Source organism: Mytilus californianus, unplaced genomic scaffold (genome assembly GCF_021869535.1).
Source record: "Mytilus californianus isolate M0D057914Y unplaced genomic scaffold, xbMytCali1.0.p SCAF_7, whole genome shotgun sequence".
NCBI lineage: Eukaryota > Metazoa > Mollusca > Bivalvia > Mytilida > Mytilidae > Mytilus > Mytilus californianus.
The window spans coordinates 108,115,081-108,137,957 of record NW_026262723.1 but is presented as its reverse complement, the minus strand read 5'-3'; the positions used below and the strand labels follow the sequence as shown (position 1 = coordinate 108,137,957).

The 22,877-nt window shown below is 33.4% G+C and overlaps 1 protein-coding gene across 4 annotated transcripts; it reads left to right on the top strand.

The window, feature by feature from the left end:
• Positions 1–75: 75 nt before the first annotated feature.
• LOC127707904 (uncharacterized) lies at positions 76–21,324 on the top strand. 4 transcript variants are annotated; one of them, XM_052212665.1, is made up of 5 exons: positions 96–149; positions 6,118–6,163; positions 13,387–13,499; positions 19,111–19,446; positions 20,139–21,324. In XM_052212665.1, the coding sequence occupies exons 3-5, from the start codon at positions 13,401–13,403 to the stop codon at positions 20,745–20,747; spliced, it is 1,044 nt and encodes a 347-aa protein (XP_052068625.1). In that variant the 5' UTR covers positions 96–149; positions 6,118–6,163; positions 13,387–13,400; the 3' UTR covers positions 20,748–21,324. The 4 variants fall into 4 exon arrangements, with proteins under 4 accessions (XP_052068624.1, XP_052068625.1, XP_052068623.1 ...); XM_052212664.1 differs by lacking the exon at positions 6,118–6,163 and having other exon boundaries at positions 76–149; XM_052212663.1 differs by lacking the exon at positions 96–149 and having other exon boundaries at positions 6,152–6,259.
• Positions 21,325–22,877: the final 1,553 nt, after the last annotated feature.

Here is a 22,877-nt window from a genome sequence, read left to right as displayed (position 1 = left end):
TAAATCACCTGACTGGTTTATGATTTTCAGAAAATTAAGCTTATGTTGGCAAAAATTCAATGGTTTTGCACATGCGCATTATTTCATTTGCAGCAAAAAACGTTATACTTCTTAAACAGAAACGGTTCTAACCATCATAACAACAAACCGTAAGTAAACATAAATATTTCAACTGCTAGTCAAAAGGAAATAATCCCATGAATAGAAACAATACGGAGATGCTCTGGTCAATATTTTAGTCTAGGGTAAACATGGTAATTTATTAATTTAGCCGCATTGGTCGCCTCGGTATTGGAAAGTTTTTGCCACTGGATCTTATACCGTCATGATGACGGTTTAGCGCTAATGAAAATGTACATTCCGCCACATTAGCTATGTGACAAGTCGGTTAATGTGTATCATAATTGATTTTCAGTTAATGTTATTTGACAATGTTTTAATTGGGTCTTTTGAATTGCCCCTTTGTCTTTCATAGTTTGGATCACCTTGATAGGCCCTATAGTGACCTGTAGTTGTTAACATCCTTGTACTGTTTTTGGCAGTTTGGTAGTTATATAGTTGCGACCTTGGCTAACATCACAATTCCGTTTTTTGAAAAGGTAGAAAAGGACAAGACTTTCATTTCCCTTACTTGTGTATTTTTTTTTTATATTCCATCAATAAGGGCACTTCAAATTGAAGTCATTCCAAGAGAAGGTTCTTATCAACACAACAGGTAAAAACACATTACCTTTTCTTCTTCCATAAACAAAACTGCCGTGATATATTGTGATTTGGCTTCGACAGTTTCTCAAAATAGGTCAGTTTATTTCAAAACGATTTTTTTTCTTTCAAACTAATAATGAATTTGGTTTATTGCCTGTAACATTTAAAAATTCCAAATATTGATCGAGAAAATACCATGCCTGTTACATTATCATTCTAGACTTAAACATTTAAACTTTATTTAAATTAAAAACAAAATTACTTTAGTGGCATAAGGTATATATTTTTTAACACGTAAGCAGCAATATCAAATATCATTTGATAGCATATCATGTTTATACCCTCCTTTTCTTCGGCCGTCAAATATTTGTACTGTGTATTTTTGAAAACGCTAGATTAACATTTAACTATTTAACAACCATCCCATCATAGATGGGGCTACATTCGCCCATCAAAAATGGGGGTTACAATCGAATATAACACTGACTTCTTGTTTAACAAAGTAAAATATGAACCTGATGTGCCTAACCGAATGAATGTTGAATATACACAATACTCCAATTCAACAAAGTTAAATTATTTAAAATTTAAAATGGTTTCAAAAATAATTTATTATCGAAATAAGTTATCCAGGGAGGGATGGTGGGTATAATTTCAGTTCCAAAATTTTTCTGCCACTTTCTATCTGCAAACTGAAGCGCCATCTGAGATCAGATAACATCAGGGGAAGGAACTAACTTAGTATTAGCATTTCTCCAACATAAAGTCAAAGAGTTATGCCGCTTTCTACATTACCGCCTAGTTTGATAAAAATTAGCATTTTTGTCAACACAGGCCGGCTCTGTATGATGGGATGAAGGAATGACAAACAGACAAATATGTATGAATTAAAAACTGTCATTTATTATTAAAATGACGAAGAAGGAACACAATGAAAAACATGTATAATAATTAAATCAATAAATCATATTTATAAACAACATATATGGTTATAATGACAAAACCTTATTGACCCATCCCATCAAAGATGGGGTTACATTCGCCACAATATTGTTACACAAAGCCTTCCTTGTAACAATATCCCCCATCCAAGCCAGTGATAAAAAATTCAAAATAAACAATAAGTTCTAACTACCAAAAATAAGAAAACAACTTTATATAAAAAAAAAATCACCAATCTAAGTAATCCACATCTATCTGAGAGCTTTCATTCTGGATTCCGAGAACGTTGACATGTCATCTATTCCATGATTAGAATGTATTTGCAGATTAAATAATGGCTACCAGAGGCCAATGTCCCCATGGCAATCAACGCCAAATAAACCTATATTGACATTTTTTTTTTCCCGATTAAAAATCTTTTTTATTCGTTACTATGTTGATACGCTAGAACAATTTCGACTGCTAAATTTCGTGAAAGATAATAGCATTTTCCACAGGGTTTATTACAGTCACGGTGCGTAAAGTAAATCAACAAACTTTATGGGATGTAGATATTTTATGACAGTAGGTCGGTCAAGAGTTTAACCCATCGTCAGCTGCAATGACAGACGGGGATTTTTCATTACTGTTGGTTTTATAATCTCTCTGAGAATTGGGATAATTAGGTATAATATTGTATGACCAAAGTAGCGAACGTAAATACTTCGTTTTTATTATGTGTTAAGTTATCCTCGAAATAAATGATAAAAAAAAAAAAAAAAAAAAAAGTTATTACAAAGAACAAAATTTATGGTTGTCCCCATGGCAACAAACACCTAACAAAAACCATATACACTACACAATATTACCTAAGTCCACAATGTACACATGACTGGAAATAAAGAGGCCCATGTTCCCATTTCATTTTAAATCACAGATACAAACATAGATTCAATTAAGAGTCTTATGACACTTATATCTAAATGTGAATATCCTCTCTTATTATGATAGATAGAGGCCTTTGTCTCCATGACAACCAACATACTACTATGTTTAGTTCTCCATGTATAAAGGATTGAATGAAAGAGGCCCCTGTCCCCATTTCATTTAACGACATCTACCTAATTTTACCTTCTCTTATTCCACGTAACTTCATCCAAAATACTTCTGTATAAAATTGATAAATATCTATATCAAAACATTATCCACTATAATGTCATCAAAATTATTCCATTCTCATACATGTATCGAAAATACACCACGTACAATAATAAACATTTACTTTTAATTAAATGATGAAAACATCAGGCAAAAACAAAAGGTAAAAAATAAAATTAAAAAAAAAAAAAATGTGAATTTCTTAACCTTTTGTTACACATTTATAACTAATACAATTAAGACTGACATGATTACACGTTTATGACACAGTGGCAAGAACAAGGGACCCTACAACGTGTTTCCTGAAAGAACAGCTTTGTGCTGTATCAGAGGTCCCTATCCCCATGATACAACATCAAAACACATAAAAACAGATTCAGATGTTAAGACGAGGCATTGGTTTTCCCAATAAGCCCCATGGCTAATGCCTCATCGAACAACTCCTCATTTACTCCATCCCATGTTAAATGCAAAGGGTCTACTTCCCTCCACTGCCTATATGCCTGATCATAAGAAAATGCTGACTCAATTCCAGCTTTTTCCGCCAAGTTTGCAATGGTAGCCGCATATATCATACGTTTCGGTGATTCAGTAGGATATTTTTCAAAATAAATTGCCCCATAAATGCGAAAAGCTTCGTGCCACTGTGCCATTGACTCAATTTTTGCCTTATTACTACAACTTTTTACAAATGTTAAAGAATCATCCTTCTCTACTGGAACATATTTGACCACTGTAGATTTGGATTTAAGTAAATCCTCCAGATTAGTGTATTTATTTGACCAAATATCAGCTTTGAGTTTAGGGTCCACACCCAAAGCCAGTGGACGAGATAAACCTTGGCCTCCTAAATCGGTTGAAAATGTACCTGTGTTTGAATTGTTCTGTAGTAGATGGTTAACCACATGCTGATTCAGAGTTCCTTCAATTGGCACCGAACACTGTTGGCAGCTTCTGTTAATAACATTTGAGTAAGAAGGATTGCTGCTCTCAGATAATTGGTTAACGATCATATTTGAGGCGTGTGACTGTGATTGTGTCGTCATATCTGTTGCATTACATGTATTGTTATCTTGCCTTGGAGGACCAATGGAATTAACACTCTGCGACTGGTGTGCTGGTATTAAAGTTAGATCTGGTGAAATTGCATCCTTGCCTTGTATAACACCAGTGCGTTTGAGGATTGTAACCACAGTTTGTGTGATGATTGGTGTTGCAAAAGTCGATATCCTCAGAACTTGCTCATCATTATTAGTATTTGGAACATTCGGATTGGACTGTGACTTCTCAGAACTGTCTATGTTTTCCGTTAATTCTTCGAGCCTCTGGGTCCTTTTTCTTTTACGGTTACTTCTTTTGGATAATTGCGATGTCATTTCTGATGAGGTAATTGCTGGAAGAGAACACAAAATAAACTGAATGCATGATATAGAACTTCAACATCCAATAAGTGCCATTAGAACATAATAAACATATAAATGTCATATGCACTTCTCTCCTGTACCATATATACTCAATACCATTAAACTCATTTCAGTGCCCTGTGCACTGATTATAAATACAATATGAAATCAACCACAACAAATCTATATAAGTGCCATATGCACTGCTCATCAAAGCACAATTTGAACTAGAGCATCATAAATTCATCTAAATGCTATATGTACCCAAACCTAAATACAATATGTACTCAAACACAACAGATCTATCTAAGTGCCATATGCACTGCTCATCAATGCACCATTTATACTAGAGCCTCATAGAATTCGTCTAAATGTTATATGTACCCAAACCTAAATACAATATGTACTCAAACACAACAAATCTATCTAAGTGCCATATGCACTGCTCATCAAAGTACCATTTGTACTAGAGCCTCATAAAATTCGTCTAAATGTTATATGTACACATCCTAGATACAATATGTACTCAAGCACAACAAATATATATAAATGCCATGCATATGCACTGCTCATCAAAGCACCATTTGTACTAGAGCCTCATAGTGCATATGCACTTGTGTTAAGTACATAATGTATCCAAGTACAATAAACTTATCTAAGTGGCTCATCAAAGCACCATTTGTCTAGAGCCTCATAAATTCATGTAAGTGCTATATACACCTGTTTTAAGTACATAATGTATCCAAGTACAAAAAATAAGAAAAAATTCAAAATAAATTATATTATATATATATATACGTGTCATATGCACTATTGAATCCTATATAATTATATGACTTCTGATTACAATGATTCTTGGTACATTAAATAATTTCTTATCTCAGTTGTGTTACCAGTATTTAATTGCCTTTACTAATTTGCTATGATGAGGGTAGTTAGATAATTCTATCTTAATTGTTTTCATAAACCCTTGCAGACTGTCTGAATGACCGTTAAAATTAATGTATTATGCAGCTGTGTTTTAATTTGCTATGGTCAGGGTTGTTAAATAATTCTATAGTAGTTGTTTTTATGAGCCTTAGCAGACTGTCTGAATGACCGTTGAAATTAATGGATGATGCAGCTGTGTTTTAACTATCATGACTTTTAATTACAAGCCGTATAGTTTATGAGGTTGTTTGCTTTATATTCTGCTCCTATAGATTTGTGGTCTCGAGGTGAATGCTACTTTGATGAAAACACGTGAGAAAGTATCCTAGGAACACACGAATGTTGACGTTGGTACAACGGATAGTAAAATGTATACATGATATATGAACTTTTACATAAAAGATATTTTAAATTAATCAAATCGTTTAAAAAACCCTGCAATGACAAGGAAGCCCGTGTCAAAAGTATTCTGTTATAATATACCATAGTTAACAAAAACTGTGTTGGGAGATGATACTCAGTTTATAAGACGCTCGATTTTAACATAATTAATATTAAAACAAAGCATCTTGATATAATATACCATAGTTACATAAAATATGTGTGGCATATGATACCCAGGTTATATCCCCAATTTTGAAAGAAATTGAACATTGACACCCATTATTCTGTTATATTATATTTCGGAGTAATTTTCCCTGAACTTAATAGCTTTTCACAAATAAATAAATAAAAAATACTTATCTGGCATATTGTTACCGACTGAATCTCCAATCGTAATGTCAATGTTTTGGATAATAAAATCAGCAGTAACCCCAATTCCTCTGTCGTATAAACAGAGGATCCTCACAGTTCATCAAGTTGAAATTATGTAATGTCTGTCGATTATGAATAAAAGTTCCCAATCTACGAACGTGGGAACTACCAACTACGGCAATGTTCATCGTATAAATATAAATTCACTCTAATTAAACTAAAATATTTTTTTTTAAAATTTCAGGTGCTTCAGCTGACCCAAAATCACTCACTAGAATACAGTATTTCTCGTACTTATTAAGTAACAGTGCCGTAAAATTAATACAGGAAAAACTTTAAATTAAACTAAACTATAATGTTCTTTAACCTCTGTGAATCTCAAGCAGGTAGATGCAAACTACGGCAAATTACGGCCATATATTTATAAATTACAATGTCAAATTTCATATTAAAAAGTTTCCTAATTGTTCACAGAATATAATCCTTTTTCTTCTCAAATCACAGTATAAACTTACTATTTAAAACACAAATTACACAAAATATAAGATAATTTCATATAATTTCAGTTCCAAAATTGTTCTGCCACTTTCTATCTGCAAACTGAAGCGCCATCTGAGATCAGATAACATCAGGGCAAGGAACTAACTTAGTATTAGCATTTCTCCAACATAAAGTCAAAGAGTTATGCCGCTTTCTACATTACCGCCTAGTTTGCCAAAAAATCATTTTTGATAAAAATTAGCATTTAACAACATTTGCAATAATCGACATTGGCCCTCTTGGACAAAACGTTTTTCCTTAACAGAGTTGACTCCCCCGAACACTGGTTATTGCATCTCCTTCGTTACCACAGAGAGATATCAACAACACATGTTTTCATCTACAGGGTTCTGCAGTCTGGAATTGACATTCATTTCAATTTGATTCGACTGTCATACAAGTGAGAGGTTTAGCTATAGCTTTAAAATAAGAAAATGCCTGTACCAAGTCAGGAATATGACAGTTGTTATCCATTCGTTTGATGTGTTTGAGCTTTTGATTTTGCCATTTGATTAGGGACTTTCCTTTTTGAATTTACTCGGAGTTCAGTATTTTTGTGATTTTACTTTTTTCAAACTAATAAATAAAAAAACAACTTACAACGCCATGGCTAAAAAAGAAAAAGACAAACATACAAACAATAGTTCACAAAACACAACACAGAAAACTAAAGACTGATCAACACGAACCCAATCAAAAACTGGAGAGATCTCAGGTCCTCTGGAAGGGTAGGCAGATCCTGCTCCACATTTGGAACTCGTTGTGCTGGTCATGTTAGTACAAACCCGATAATAAGTCTCATTCGATTAGTCACGTTCGGGATAAAGGGATGGGATTGTAGTTTCGACAATAGGAACATTTCCGTTATCATCTGTGAAACGGATATTTCATAACGGTCAACCAACTCGTGATGGCGTCCGTAAAACTATCGAAGGGATGATTTCAACTTCACCACTTGGAACTCTTGGTTTTATATTAGCTTCTATGTGGGCAGCAACCCTTTATCAAGGAAATCATGATAGAAATACAAACCTCAAAATTGTAGGGTACTTGAATTTAAGATTTCTATTAGAACGCGGACATTGAAGTCAAAGTTCAAACACATATTCTTAAATGTATTTATTGCATTTTCTCTAAAACTATATAAAAAAACAAAAGATTATATAAAAACCGGTTCAAAATGTTTAACATATTAAGATTTCCTATACTGAAAGCCAGTGACATTCTGTAAACCTGAAGTAGCCTATTTTCTTATTGACCGAAAAGAACAGAGCAAGCAGATATTTTTGAAAGTTAGCTTTTGGTGGAATAAACATCTTTGTCCTGTATACCATCATACGTTGAAGGACCATACATAAGTGACCCATTAATAGTTTGTTATAAAGATACTTGTTTAAAACTAGGTATTACTGATTAAGTATCACTGGAATCGTAATTTTCTCAAGTGATAAAAATGGAGAAAAAACTCCAAGTGCACTGTTTAATATATAGTAAAAATGTACTGTCGCATGAAAATGATAAAAACAAGTTGCCCACACCCAACATGAAAAACTTAAATCAGTCCATGTGTATACCCATGTAGACGATATGCATGCACAGCTCGAATAATCAAAACTACATAAATTACAGAGATTTGTATCTGGTCTCTTGAAAAAGTTTCCTTCCATTCTACTTTCTCCTGCTCCAAAAAGAGCGCAAGTAGATACAAACTAGTTTTCAATTTTCCCAACCAAAAAATAAGAAAGTTTCCAGGATTGTCTCCCCAATATCTATTATAATTTTTGAAATTATATTGATCATTGAATATGTTTGAATTGAAAGCTAGTTAAATACTTTTTATAACCAAATACAAATCATGACACTTTTCCACTAAATATAAAATAAGAACTAACATTGATTCAATAACAATTGTCATTATATCTGAAATATTTAAACCATTGTGGTGACGTCAGCCTATTCATTTACCGTGGATTCTTTTTCTAGAATCAACGCTTCCTAAATCTGCCGCTGAAATTGACTCACCAAATTATATTCAATTGTTTCCTTTGTGTGCCTAATTTCATTAAGTTTGAATTCGCTAATTTACTGATTTCTGTTCACTTATGGAATTAATTTAAAAACTTACCTTTAATTTTTGTAATTTTTATATGCCTTCACTGGGAATCGAACCCTTCCTTGAAATCTGTTATGTGTGACTGACATCAACACATCGACGAAACCTCTCGGCTACCAATGGGTTACATTATAGATGTCTATTTTATATATTTAAATGAACATCTGATATACATCGGTTCATCGGACACACAGGGCTTGTACCTTTATATAGACAAAATAGGCAGTCGTATAGTATGAGTTAGTAGCCGCGAGGTTAGCATGGTTAAAATCAATGAGTTAAAGATAGGGATTTGTCGGTTTAGGTTCGAATCCCTGTATTCTCTCTGTTGTTCCAATTCTTAAGTTATCCTGTTTTTTTCTAACTTTGCATGTTATAGTGGATATTTTTGTAATAATAGCGAGTTTTACCGCTTTTTTTTTATTATTATTGGCTATTTCACATGTTTGAAACAAAAATGATTACATTCTATTTGTCAATTTTTGTTTTATAAATATAGTATGATTTCATCTGTTTTACTACATAATTTTACAAAGGTTTGTTCGCAAATTCCTATGCGAGAAAATCGTGATGTGCCTAGAGTGCTAGAAAAATTTCGATAACATACGTATTATATATACTTTATATATGCTTTTTGGTCGGGTTGTTGTCTCTTTGACACGTTCCCCATTTCCATTTTCAATTTTATTAGAAATAATTTCGAATATGTCTTCTCATTTGTATAAACAGATAATATTCATATGCCTGGTAATATAAATTCTTTAAAGGTAGAAGTGTTATATTTGTATTTTGTTAACCAACTATTTGTGATCTGAGATTTATCAATGCATCGTTGGACACGATACCATGGTTATTTAAACTCACTTATAATACCTTCTAATTAAGAAAAGGCTTTAATTTTGAAAAGAAATTAACACAATAGTTTAAGTTATAGATACATTTATAGTGTGTCTTTCTATGTTGTGATGTTACACTATTGTTTCAGAAAAAGGGTGAAGGTTTGGTACCATTAAAACGTTTAAACCCGCTGCATTTGTTTGCACCTGTCCTAAGTCAGGAATCTGATGTTCAGTAGTTGTCGTTTGTTGATGTGGTTCATAAGTGTTTCTCGTTTCTCGTTTTTTATATAGATTAGACCGTTGGTTTTCCCGTTTGAATGGTTTTACACTAGTAATTTTGGGGGCCCTTTATAGCTTACTGTTCGGTGTGAGCCAAGGCTCCGTGTTGAAGACCGTACTGTGACCTATAATGGTTTACTTTTATAAATTTTGACTTGGATGGAGAGTTAATTTGTCTCATTGGCACTCATACCACATCTTCTTATATCTATATAAAAGCGTAGATTCATGAAAAACAAACCATTCGCCCTCCGGGTTCATGGTTTCTTTTTCAAGAATCCACGCTTATCCATTGTATCTATATAACATAATCATACACGTTTAGATGTGCAAATGTACTACGACTCAACGATGACATTATCGATTGGATAATCAAAGGTTATTATACATACTTCGTCGTCTGAAAATTTGCCAAATAAAGTTAGACTATATCAAAATAAAGATTCCGTTAGTAGAGTAATGCCTTTTCTCGTTAGCTTTACGCGGGGTCGTACGACAGTACATGGTGTCTGGTAGTATGTAGATGGATTACATTGAAGAACCGCAATGTTGCAGTCTAAAAGGATGTATAGAAGAAGAAGAATATTTTATTTCCAATTATGTTCCGTTATATAGATACAATGGATAAGCGTGGATTCTTGAAAAAGAAACCATGGGCCCGGAGGGCGAGTGGTTTGTTTTTCATGAATCTACGCTTATCCATTGTATCTATAACTTAAACTATTGTGTTAATTTCTTTTCAAAATTAAAGCCTTTTCTTAATTAGAAGGTATTGTAAGTGAGTTTAAATAACCATGTTATCGTGTCCAAAGATGCATTGATAAATCTCAGATCACAATTAATTGGTTAACAAATACAAATATAACACTTCTACCTTTAAAGATCTTTATATTACCAGGCATATGAATATTATCTGTTTATACAAAATAAGACATACTCGAAATTATTTCTAATAAAATTGAAAATGGAAATGGGGAACGTGTCCAAGAGACAACAACCCGACAAAAAAGCATATATAAAGTATATATAATAAGTATGTTATCGAAATTTTTCTAGCACTCTAGGCACATCACGATTTTCTCGCATAGGAATTTGCGAACAAACCTTTGTAAAATTATGAACAACAGAGAGAATACAGGGATTCGAACCTAAACCGACAAATCTCGATCTTTAACTCATTGATTTTAACCATGCTAACCTCGCGGCTACCAACTCATACTATACGACTGCCTATTGTGTCTATATAAAGGTACAAGCCCTGTGTGTCCGATAAACCGATGTATATCAGATTTTCATTTAAATATATATAATAAACATCTATAGTGTAACCCATTGATAGCCGAGAGGTTTCGTCGGTGTGTTGATGTCAGTCACACATAACAGATTTCAAGGAAGGGTTCGATTTCCAGTGAAGGCATATAAAAATTACAAAAATTAAAGGTAAGTTTTTAAATTAATTCCATTAGTACACAGAAATCAGTAAATTAGCCAATTCAAACTTAATGAAATTAGGCACACAAAGGAAACAATTGAATATAATTTAGTGAGTCAATTTCAGCGGCAGATTTAGGAAGCGTTGATTCTAGAAAAAGAATCCACGGTAAATGAATAGGCTGACGTCACCACAATGGTTTAACAAAGGTTCACAATACAACACAAACAATGAGATAAAAAATAACCACACAAAATTAATAAAGAACAAGTTAAGTTCTTAAAGTAATATATAGAAGAAGAACCTATAATTTAAATATATAATGCATTATAATACAAGTGTGGTTGATATAGATAACAAACACACAGCCAAAAATAAATATCCATATACTAGTATATATATAGCACATAATTAGTTTAAATAAACATATAATAAACTAGACAAAAAAAAGTTGAGCATATCTTCAGGCCATCTATGTCAGCAGCAAATAGGTACATATTATGGTTTCCTAAAAGCAAAGTACCATGGTATGAGCCTTAAGGATAAAAGAGACTATTTGAGTAAATTATGTATCCTATAAATATATACAAAATAAAAATAAAAAAATAGGCTGATATGTTAGTGATATTCAGATCAATATATATTTCTAAGATGTTCAATCAAATGTACATACAAACATAGATTTCCATTAAATAATCTTCACAAAGGAAGATGTTTGTATATATAAGATTACATATTATTTTAAGTATATAAATATATAACAAATCAACGACTGATATTATTTATCGGATAAAAAAAAGTGTTCTACAGGGACAACACCACAAATCACATATACGTTATACCGCAGTCATACTAAGCCCCGATCGCACTATACGATCTCTGAAAAAAAAGCTAATTTTGACGATCGTAGTGCGATTGTGTAGATCGCAGTAAGTTGGTGGTACGGTTGTGGTGAAGTCTTCATGATCGTGATGAGCGTTGCAAATTTTGAACATGTTCAAAACAATCGTTGTGCGGTCGTGGCGAAATCAGGTCGTAGTAGAAGCGTAGCGAGAGCGCAGTAGGGTCGTGGTAAGATCGCAAAGGTCGCTGAACCATCGTAGCGAGAGTGCGAATCTAGTCGGAGAGATTGCGCTACGATCTCACAGCGACGTTACTATGACCTCACTACGACCATCACGTTCTCCCCGCGACCCCACAAAGCTTCTACTACGACAATACCACGTTTATACTACGCTGTTTAACTGTTTAAAACCATAGTACGATTCTAGCACGCGCATGCCGTCCTCATCACGCTCGTCTTACGACCTGACTACCTTCATACTACGACCATTTCGAGTTCTAGCCATGCTCATTGTCATTGACACCTAAAATACATAAAAGCTCTCCAGGTTTTGTTTGTCTGTAAGTAATTTGGACCTCATGTCCCTAATTTCCAACAGCTCTACCATGCTTGATACATCTGTATCATTCCCACTTTTGTTCAATACAATCTCGTCATTTGATCTTGATGGATCAGCAATGCGTTGTGATTCAGGTTGGATTGGTTGATCCGACATCTCTACTGGATCAGGATTCGTATCAGAGGCCCCTCTGACCCTACCTCTACCCCTACCACCACGCGCACGAGGTCTGGTAGATTTTGGTGGTATGCCTGTGTTGTTTTCGAGAATTCTACGTATTAATGACAATTAGAAGGAATAGAACAGTATCTATATGGAACATGATGTTGACGTTATTACTGAGAGCGTAGTTAGATCGCGGTATGAACGTGGAAAGATCGTAGAATGATCGTGGTAAGAGCGTGCCATAATCGCAGAAGAAGCGTGGTAAGATCGTGTTGCAATCGGATAAATCGTGGTATGGTCGTTATGAGAACATGATGAGCGTGGTAAGATCGTGATAATCTTATTGAGGTCGCAGAATAAGCATGGTTAGAACGTAGTATAATCGTAGCGGGATCGTTGTAGAAGCGTAATGAGGACGTAGTAGCATCGTGAAAACAACGAAAATCTACATTTTCATGCCGTTCTTACCGCGACCTCACCACGATCTGAATTTATTTTAGATCGCGGCGAGCGTGGTACGATCGTGGTCTAGTGTGACTGAGGCATTAGTAAAAAAATGTGCTTCCGCAAATTTGCAGATTAAACATAATTGTTAGACTTAGGACTAAGTATTTACTATAGTAATGTACTAGTAAACACATATATATATATAATGTGCAAAAAATTGAATTCTTAATGTCTAAAAAAATCAACTTAACTGTCAGATATATGCCTCTGAATTAATGACTATTAAATTTTCAAGGATGTACCAGTGAAATGACTTGCAATGTATGCAACCAAGAGAAACTGTCTAAAGAATTCGCACCATTCAACGCCGCTGATGAATGTGATCACGCTGCTCTATCATGTTTGCGGGTATGTGTGAATTAATTAGTAATCTGATTTAAAAATATAATATATGTCTAAAATATCTAATAAGCAAGTCTAAATTGGTACAATATCACCAAAAAAATAGTTAAAATCATGAACAAATTTAAATATTTCGGGTAAATCATAATGATATCCTTCATCAGTAAAATGTCAAATGATTCTTATCTTGACATGTGGTAGTCGAAGGAAATAATTATCTTTTTCGTTATACAATTATCATGAATCAATACGCTGGTAATTTTTTTTCAATATTGCCAATATTGATATATATTTAGGGGAGTAGGAATAAATATACAATATATGTAAAATTGAGAATGGAAATGGGGAATATGTCCAAGAGACAACAACCCGACCAAAGAGCAGACAACAGCCGAAGGCCACCAATGGGTCTGCAACGCAGCGAGAAAATCCCGCACCCGGAGGTGGTCCTCAGCTGGCACCTAAATAAAATTGTGTACTAGTTCAGTGAAAATGGACGTCACATTAAACTACAAAACATATAAATGAACTAAAATTAAAAAAAACATACAAGACTAACAAAGGCAAGAGGCTCCTGACTTGGGACAGGCGCAAAAATGCGGCGGGGTTAAACATGTTTTGTGAGATCTCAACCCTCCCCCTATACCTCTAGCCAATGTAGAATAAAGAAACACATAGCAATACGCACAGTAAAACTCAGTTCAAAAGAAGTCCGAGTCCGATGTCAGAATAGGTAACTAAAGAAACTAAGCAAAATGACAATGATACATAAATGACTAAAGGACTACTAGCAGTTACTGACATGCCAGCTCTAGACCTCAATTAAACTGATTGAAAGATTATGTCTTCATCGTATGAAAATCAAGTACAATCCCTCCCGTAAAGGGTTTAGTATCATACCATCATAAAATATATAAGAAGAACATAACCCGTATCATGCCAATAACTGGTTTTAGAATAAATGTGTATTTCCGATGCAAAGACCCTATGAGTGAATCAATATTAATACCAAAATATGCAATCCTTAATGACTTGACAACATTATCGTAACTATATCCTTTCCGAATAAGTCTGTTTAAAGGTTTGGTTAGCTTTTGAGGTGAATGCCGACATTTTTGTGCTTTGTAAAGAATATTACCATAAAATATTGGATGTGAAATACCCGGACGTATAAGATGTCTGCATGTTGCTTTATATTTACGAATGATGTCCTTGTACCGATGATAAAATTTAGTAAATGTTTTGACTAGTTTGTGATATCGAAAACCCTGGTGTAATAATTTTTCAGTAATACAGAGATTTCTTTCGTTAAAATCAAATACGTTGTTACATACACGAGCGAATCGAACACGTTGAGATATATAAACACCATAAGATGGTAACAAAGGAACGTCACCATCTAAAAATGGATAATAACAATCGGAAATGAAAAATCATCTTTTTTATCATAAATATTGGTATTAAGCTTCCCGTTAAAGATATAGATATCAAGATCCAGGAAAGGGCAGCGTTCATTGTTAGTATTAGCTTTATTTAAAGTCAGTTCGGCAGGATAAATCTCTTTAGTGTACATACTGAAGTCGTCATTATTGAGAGCCAATATATCATCTAAATATCTAAAAGTGTTAAATTTTTGAATCAGATGTTGTTTCGATGGGACTTTGCTGATTTAAGTCAGAAATTGTAACTCATAACAATACAGAAACAGGTCCGCAATAAGTGGTGCACAGTTAGTCCCCATGGGAATTCCGATAACCTGACGATATACGGAATCTCCATAGCGAACAAAAATGTTATCTAGTAAAAATTCAAGGGCAGTTATAGTATCAAAGCAGGTCCAATTGACATACTTCTTTTGTTTGTTGTTACTAAAAAATGACCTAAAAGAGTTTGAACATATATATTCGCATTCCGACTTTTTAAATGCCCATTTAATCAGGTGTGTGAATTTTTTCTTAATTAAATTATGAGGCAAAGTGGTATATAGGGTAGAAAAATCAAAACTTTGAACAGATTCGAAATCACCAATATAGGCATGCAATTTATCAAGTACTTCCAACGAATTTTTGACACTCCAAAAGTAATTAATTCCACTATTTTCAAAGGCCTTATTTGAACAATTTATTACCAGGTTTTTTATTGTACCAAGTGTACTAGTAAGTATAATAGATAGTTTAGTAGTGGAACAATGGCTTGAAGACGAAATAAATCTATATTTGTAAGGAGTTTTGTGCAGCTTCGGAAAACAGTACATAGTTGGAACTTTCATTGTATTTGGTTCTGCTTGTAAAGAGGTAGCTAAAAGTTTATGTTTGTTACAGATGTCATTACATTGTCGTAAAATATAAAATGTATTTGTATGAGCATTAGAAACAGGATGAAAAGCGAGGGTCACCGAGCTTTTCTCCTGTTTGGTAGCGAGTACAAATAAATTTTATATTTTCCGGCAACGTACATTTATCATTTTTTATCCTGAAATTTACCCCTAACACGTGAAACTTTATTTCTTTTAAAATCTAAATCATTATCACTAATTTTTCAAAGAAATCGACCTAGTTGAAACGCGGACCGCGAAGATGACCCCTAAATGAACTGGTACGCAAAAATAAATATCCACATTACCGCTTGCTCAACATGTAAGCGTGGTAACAGGAGATTTTATTTATACTACATGTAGTAATAAAGCTAAGATTTATTTGTTTTCCTGTTTTTTTTGTACAATAATTGGCTCATTGCAGGATAAATTCCTTAAAACTGTGAGAGTCCTGTACTTAAGCTTAAGTTACAGAAAACAAGTGATGGTATGGACTCATTTTATACTATCTTCGTTAATGCCCTCTGGGGAAACTTTCCTTAACTTTCTTTTTCAAAACTTTCCAGAGCAAGTCTGAGGGCCATTGACTAACCCTCATTGTGGTTTATGACAGTGATGGTAAGGTTCATTGAACATTGCTAATTAATTTAAAGTCACCGGACCATGGCCTAGGGGGCAGAACCTCTAAAAAGTCGTCAAACTGATATTTACTGGAACAATGCAACTTCACATAAATTATCCTTGATCTATCACAAGTACTTCCTATCAAACTAACTTAACCAGAAAACTTAACATTGAACATGGCTAATTCAATCAAATCACTGGAACAGGCAGAGGCGGCAGAGACTCAGAAGTGTCGTCAAACTACCGGTTATATGTATTGATAGTAATGCATCTTCATACAAAATACCAATAATCTATCACAAGTAGTTCCTATCAAACTATCTTAAGAAGAAAACTTAACAATTGTTGACACCGACAACGCAGCAGTTGCAGGAAAAGCAATCTATATGTCTCGCTTTCTGTCACTTTCGTCGCAGGCGAGACAAAAACCAAACGCTAAAATACAATTACAGCGATTAAAATTATTTATCATTTAGACACTGCTTTAAACGTTATCATCATGGCGGTACCTGGATTGTACATTTGACTGATATGACGTATCGTTATATTAGCAAAAAGGGGGTGTGTAAACGTAAACTGGTTAATAAACTCGCCACTTTTTGTGTCTGTACAATATCGGGTTTCTTGACCATGTGTTGATTTTGTTGTTTTTGTTGTTTTATGTTTGTTTGTACGTACATTTTCCGGATGAGTCGGTGTTGGTGAAAAGATTGATCCACTGTAAAGGCAAAGGCATTATATCCAGTCTGTTTAATCACATTCTTATCCATGACCATGCATTAGTTTGTAAGACAGTATTCTCCAGTTTTACAGAAATTTTCATTAGTGTCCTATATATATGTGTTAGCGGCAATAAGTGAAATTAGACATAAAGCTCAAATCCTAGGCAATAAGCTAACGCCTAGGCAGTAAGTCTATTGCCTAAATAATGTTAGGCATTACTCTTAAATCCTAGGATTTAAACTTAATTCCTGAAAATTATGTCCAGGCCTTCATGTCAATGCCTAAGATGAAAATGAGAGTAAATAAAAAGAAAGTTATTCAAAGTTAAAATACATTTTTTACATAATAAAATAATAGGAACTGAAGTTTGAATGTCAATTCCATGAAATAAAATCTCAAGTAAAATATTGATGTTAAAACTTATTGAATAAAATCTTAGAATATAGGTAAACTTGTTGGATAGTTGTCTCATTAGCAATCGTACTTCCTTCCCTTATTTTTATATTGATAAATAAATGAAATGCAATTTATTTGTTTCCAATTGGTGCGGAGCTATGGCAATTATTTCAGTTTTAATTTTTCTTGCATTTGTACCTGGTGATCGTCAACTATCTTTGTGTAGAGCAGAATTCTTTTTTATATGAACGAATTTAATTCCAATTGACCACTCTTACTTCGTTGTTCCTCATCCATGCAGTAAGCGTGTCATACATATTTCCGTTAATAATGTTACAATTTTTACAAAATGAAAGAAACAGTACAATGCAATCATTGAAAATACTTGCAAAGCCATTATAGTGTATTTTTTTCTACGTTCTATAAAAAATATAGGCCAAAAATACCATACAGTTCCTCTAGAAAAACATAAACTTAGAAATTTCCCTCAACATTATCTATTACCTTCGGTACCAGTCTTTCAAACCTCCAATGGTTAAAAAAAATTCAGCATAATAGTCTATAGTTGACTTTTTTTCTGATTTTGAAAGTTTAATCTTTGCGAAATGATCAATGTACTTTGTTTTGGGTATATAATCTTTGTTTCTCCGATATTCTGCAAATAATCAAATGCTTCTTTTGAAATACTAATACTCCAAATTGAGAAATGAAAAAACAAGAAGGGTATTTAAGAAAATTTACATATCCAATAAAACAGATGAAAAGATGATGTGACTGGCAAAATTTTATATTTTTGACCAGCTCAAAGTGGCTCGACTATTGAAGAGCAATACCACAAAAGAAATACGAGTAAGATTTGTTTTGAAAAAAGCTGATAATCAAAGATCATTAAAATCATTTTAAATTTTTTTTGGAATATGATTTTTTTTAAATTACTAAGGAAGAATATTTTAGCCTTATTAACATGTATTTGGACGATAAACAAAAATCCCAAAATAATCTTATTGCCTGAAATGATGTTTGGCAATAGGTTGAATAATCATCATCAGATTTCAGGCAATGTCTTAATGCCTTCGCGTTAGCTTATTGCATTATAGGATTTAAAATTAATGCCGAATTTCACTTATTGCCGCTTACATATTAAGCTATAATTGTTGAGGAGAAATTGAATTTCAGATAGAAAAAAAAAATACTTGACATAGGTGCATCACATGAACATTCGAGTCACGATTGTGTATATTGAATTCTAAGAGAACGATTTGTATTTGAATTCAAACAGTTCCCCCTATGTTAATCAATGTTCCGCAAAGAATTTTAGGTCAACACCAAATGATTAATTTGGTAAATGACCATTCATCAGTTGACTTATTCATCAAAAATATCAATTTAATAAATTTGCAATAGTGTTCAGAAAAAATGCGAACAATAGGTGTTGATGGCACTGGTAATCTGAGGGTTTAGGATAAAACTTCAAAAACAAACTATTTTAGAAACTACATGTGGTAATAAATTTGAAACGAGTTGAATCAGGTTTCAAATACTATCTTTTTTTTATTTTAGTGCATGGTTGATGCTGTAGCGAACTATGGAAAGTGCCCATACCCAGGATGCTCACAACAAATTGATAAACGCAGCGATAAAATAAAAATATTTGAAAAAATGCTTGCAAAAATGTTTAAGGAATACGAGACAAGCTACAGTCCCGTTGTGGAAAGCAAGGATTTGGATAGTGATGGTTCCACAACATATATTAATATAACAGGTCTAACTGGCGAATCCATGCAAATCCCATATACCCTAAAACTGACTGTAATGGATTTAAAGAATCACATTCAACGCGAACTTCGAATTGAAACCAGTAAGCAAAAACTTTTATACGAGGACAAAGAAATTGAAGTAAGTTGTTTATTTTCGAATATATACGTTATAAAGCACGTTGAAATTTTAGTTATTTTAGTTAAAATCACAAAACTTTGGAGAGTAAATACAAATCTAGTTTAAGCTGATTTCAAACATTGATAGAAATTAATCACAAAACTGAATTCAACTCAAATAGGCAGTAAAAAGAACTATAGAAACGATACTATGTTCATTCGTGTCTTCCAAAATTGTAATATAAAACAATTAAGGAAGATACAAAGATAGCAATGAAAACCGAACCACGAGTCGAAGAAAACAACAATGAGCAATATCCCTACCAAATAGAAGGGTTATAACAGGCCATAACACAAACAAATAAAAACATCACCGACGGACTGTTATAAATAATAAACTAGTCACACCTAGTTCGCCTTGATTGAATGCCTGTTATGAATTATTTCTATACTAAAATATTGTCTTTAGAAACTTTTCACCACTGTTGCCTCAAATATTAATTAGATACATGTCTATTTTTACAAACTCTTTGTTAACCTCTACCAATCCATTTAAAATGAAAAAAAAATATGTGATATGAGTGGTAATGAGACAACTATCGATAAAAATGCAAAGAGATGAATAAATAAAGGTTACGCTCAGGGACTTTGGTTATTATTGTCGTTGGGTTACTATATCATTCCTTTTTTCATGATTAAAGCAATAAATTTCAGAACAATAGTACAACTGGAAGAATGGCAACTCTTGGTGACTACAACGTAAAGCCAAACACCACAATTTGTTTGGTTGTATGCCTCTACAGCATTCCTGAAGATTTCAACCATGTCGTATTTGATTTATATTGGGGTTATCCTCGGAGTGGAAAAGACTACCTTGACGCTTCATGCTTAATGTTTTCAGGGACAACTTTTTACCGAGCATGCGATTATCATTACGTAAAGCCACACTCATCTGTAAGACACTCTGGGGACAGAATGGATGATTTCAGAAAACAAGGGCACCATACTATTGACGTATTCTTGCAGAATATACCAGCGGATATAACACATCTCTTCTTTACTCTGAGTGCTTGGAGTTGCCCGAATATATCCAAATATAGGAAACCTAGTTTAAATTTTTTCGAGGCATCAAAGCCCAATAAAAGCTTGTGTGAAACTTCTTTTAGGCATGCAAATAATTCACAGGCTGTAGTCATGTGTTCTGTGTCTAGAAAAGATGGTAATTGGAAAATATTTCAATCCGGAAAACTTTCATCTGGAAACGCACATAAATACGGGCCACTAAAGGAAACAATCCGACGTCTGATTTTATCTGGATTTTAATTCTTACTGACGATAGAATTTATTGAAATAAACTTTAAAATTAATCACGGCATAGGACATATATTTACATCAAAAATATTCCTAATCAGAAGATATATAAGAAGCAAAAAATCAAAAATACAAAAAGTCAACGGAGAAACTAAAAGTCACTTTAAGCATAATTAGAATATCAAAGAAATTCAATAGTGAATGACACTCATTACTTTACAACAAAAGGAATACTACCGAACATCATTTGGTTATATCGTCATTTGCTTTCTTTCAAAATGGATTTTTACAGAAAAAAGTAAAAGCACCTTGAAAGGCAATCACTCTACACATACGTTTTCGAGAATGAATAAATATGCCACGCAGTTTTCCAAACAAGAGCTAGTATTATAATCACTCTATTGTTTTATCTTAACTGTAACGAACACATTTTTATTAATTTCTCTTTCCTGTTTAAATCTGCTTGTTGCATGATGCGAGGAAACAATGCAACATGTTTTGATGAGACTTTGCAATGTGATATCGAAAGTTTCTTTTTTGCAATTTTTTTTATCTATCATTCAACTGGCAAAATAGAGTTTAATTTTCAGGCTGTTGCTATTTGATTATCTGATGCTCACTAACGCATACATAACGATTTCATTAACTCTTATAAACACAATGAGATGTAGTATAATTGCAAATGAGACAACTATCCAAAAAGTTCAAATGAAGTGGATGTAAGAAATTATGGGCAAGCGTACGACCTTCAACAATGAGAAAAACACACCGTATAGTCGGCTTTAAAAGGTCCCGACATGGAAAATATATAACAATTCAATATAGAAAACCCAGTGCCTAATTTATTACAAATTTTTTTACGAAAAACAAATGTGATAGACACATGAACCAACAGCAATCACTGAACTACACGCTCTTGACTTTGGACAGGCTCATAGGCTAAACATGTTCGAGGGCGTAAGGTTCTTGACTTGAGACATACACATACAGATTGTGGCGGGGTTCAACATGTTTGAATGCGTCTACCCTCCCCTAAAATGATATGGTACAGTGGTGTAACATAAGAACAAACTTGCTGTTCGGTGTGAGCCAAGGCTACTGTTGAAGACCGTACTTTGACCTATAATGGTTTACTTTTACAAATTGTGACTTGGATGGAGAGTTGTCTCATTGGCACTCATACCACATCTTCTTATATCTATAAAAATCGGTTGAAAAGGGCTTTACTAATCAATGACCAATGCAAAGAGTCTGCTTAATGACTATCTTGAATAAAAAATGGGATCACAAAACACTTAATAATTCTAATCGTTGATTAAAAAAGTTTTATTCTAATAATAATTATAATACGAAAATGTGCTAACTGATGATGTCCCGAATGTTATATGATTACGAATTCTATTTTTATTGTCTTTAAAAACTCCATCCTACATTTTGGTAATTAATCATCACAAATTTGTTGGAAATCGTATGCTTCTGTTTGGTTTATCAGATACAATTTTGAGTAAATCGTCTAGAAAGTAAGAACATTTAATTTAAAGTCCTCATATTTCTCAAAATTGTTTATTAAATACATGTAGTTTTTATTGGCTTTGATCAAGCTTTCAGGAACAGCTAGTACCCTTAGATGAGTACTTTATACCTTTTGTCTTTATGGTAGTTTTTGTTTTGCGCTTTGCTCAAGTCTGATGAGTCAAGTCATTTCCGACTGATTTTTACAATTCGTTCGTGGGTTCATGTCTTATTGACGCAAAAGTAAGATGTAATATGAATGCTAATGAGGCAAATCATCATTAACGACCAAATAGTAGTTAATTTATCGTGTTTAACCTGCAGTTTTCCCAGTCCTTTACTCACGATCAGCGGCCAGCCCAAACCTCTGCAATTCAATAAGTTTAGTTTACACTCTGCTTCACGCACCCTAGAGTTGACAAATAAATGGAATAAACCCCAACATTTACCATAAACAGTACAAATATAACCGCCTTTTAGGTCTAGTCCAATAAAGAACATTCGATTTTGATTTCAACCTTGATTTCGTGAGAGCGAACGGGGGGTATTAAAAACAAATCGATATCTTGTGATCTTCCTCCCGGAAATGACGCATTACTCTTGTAATAACATTAGAATGAGGATGCCAAA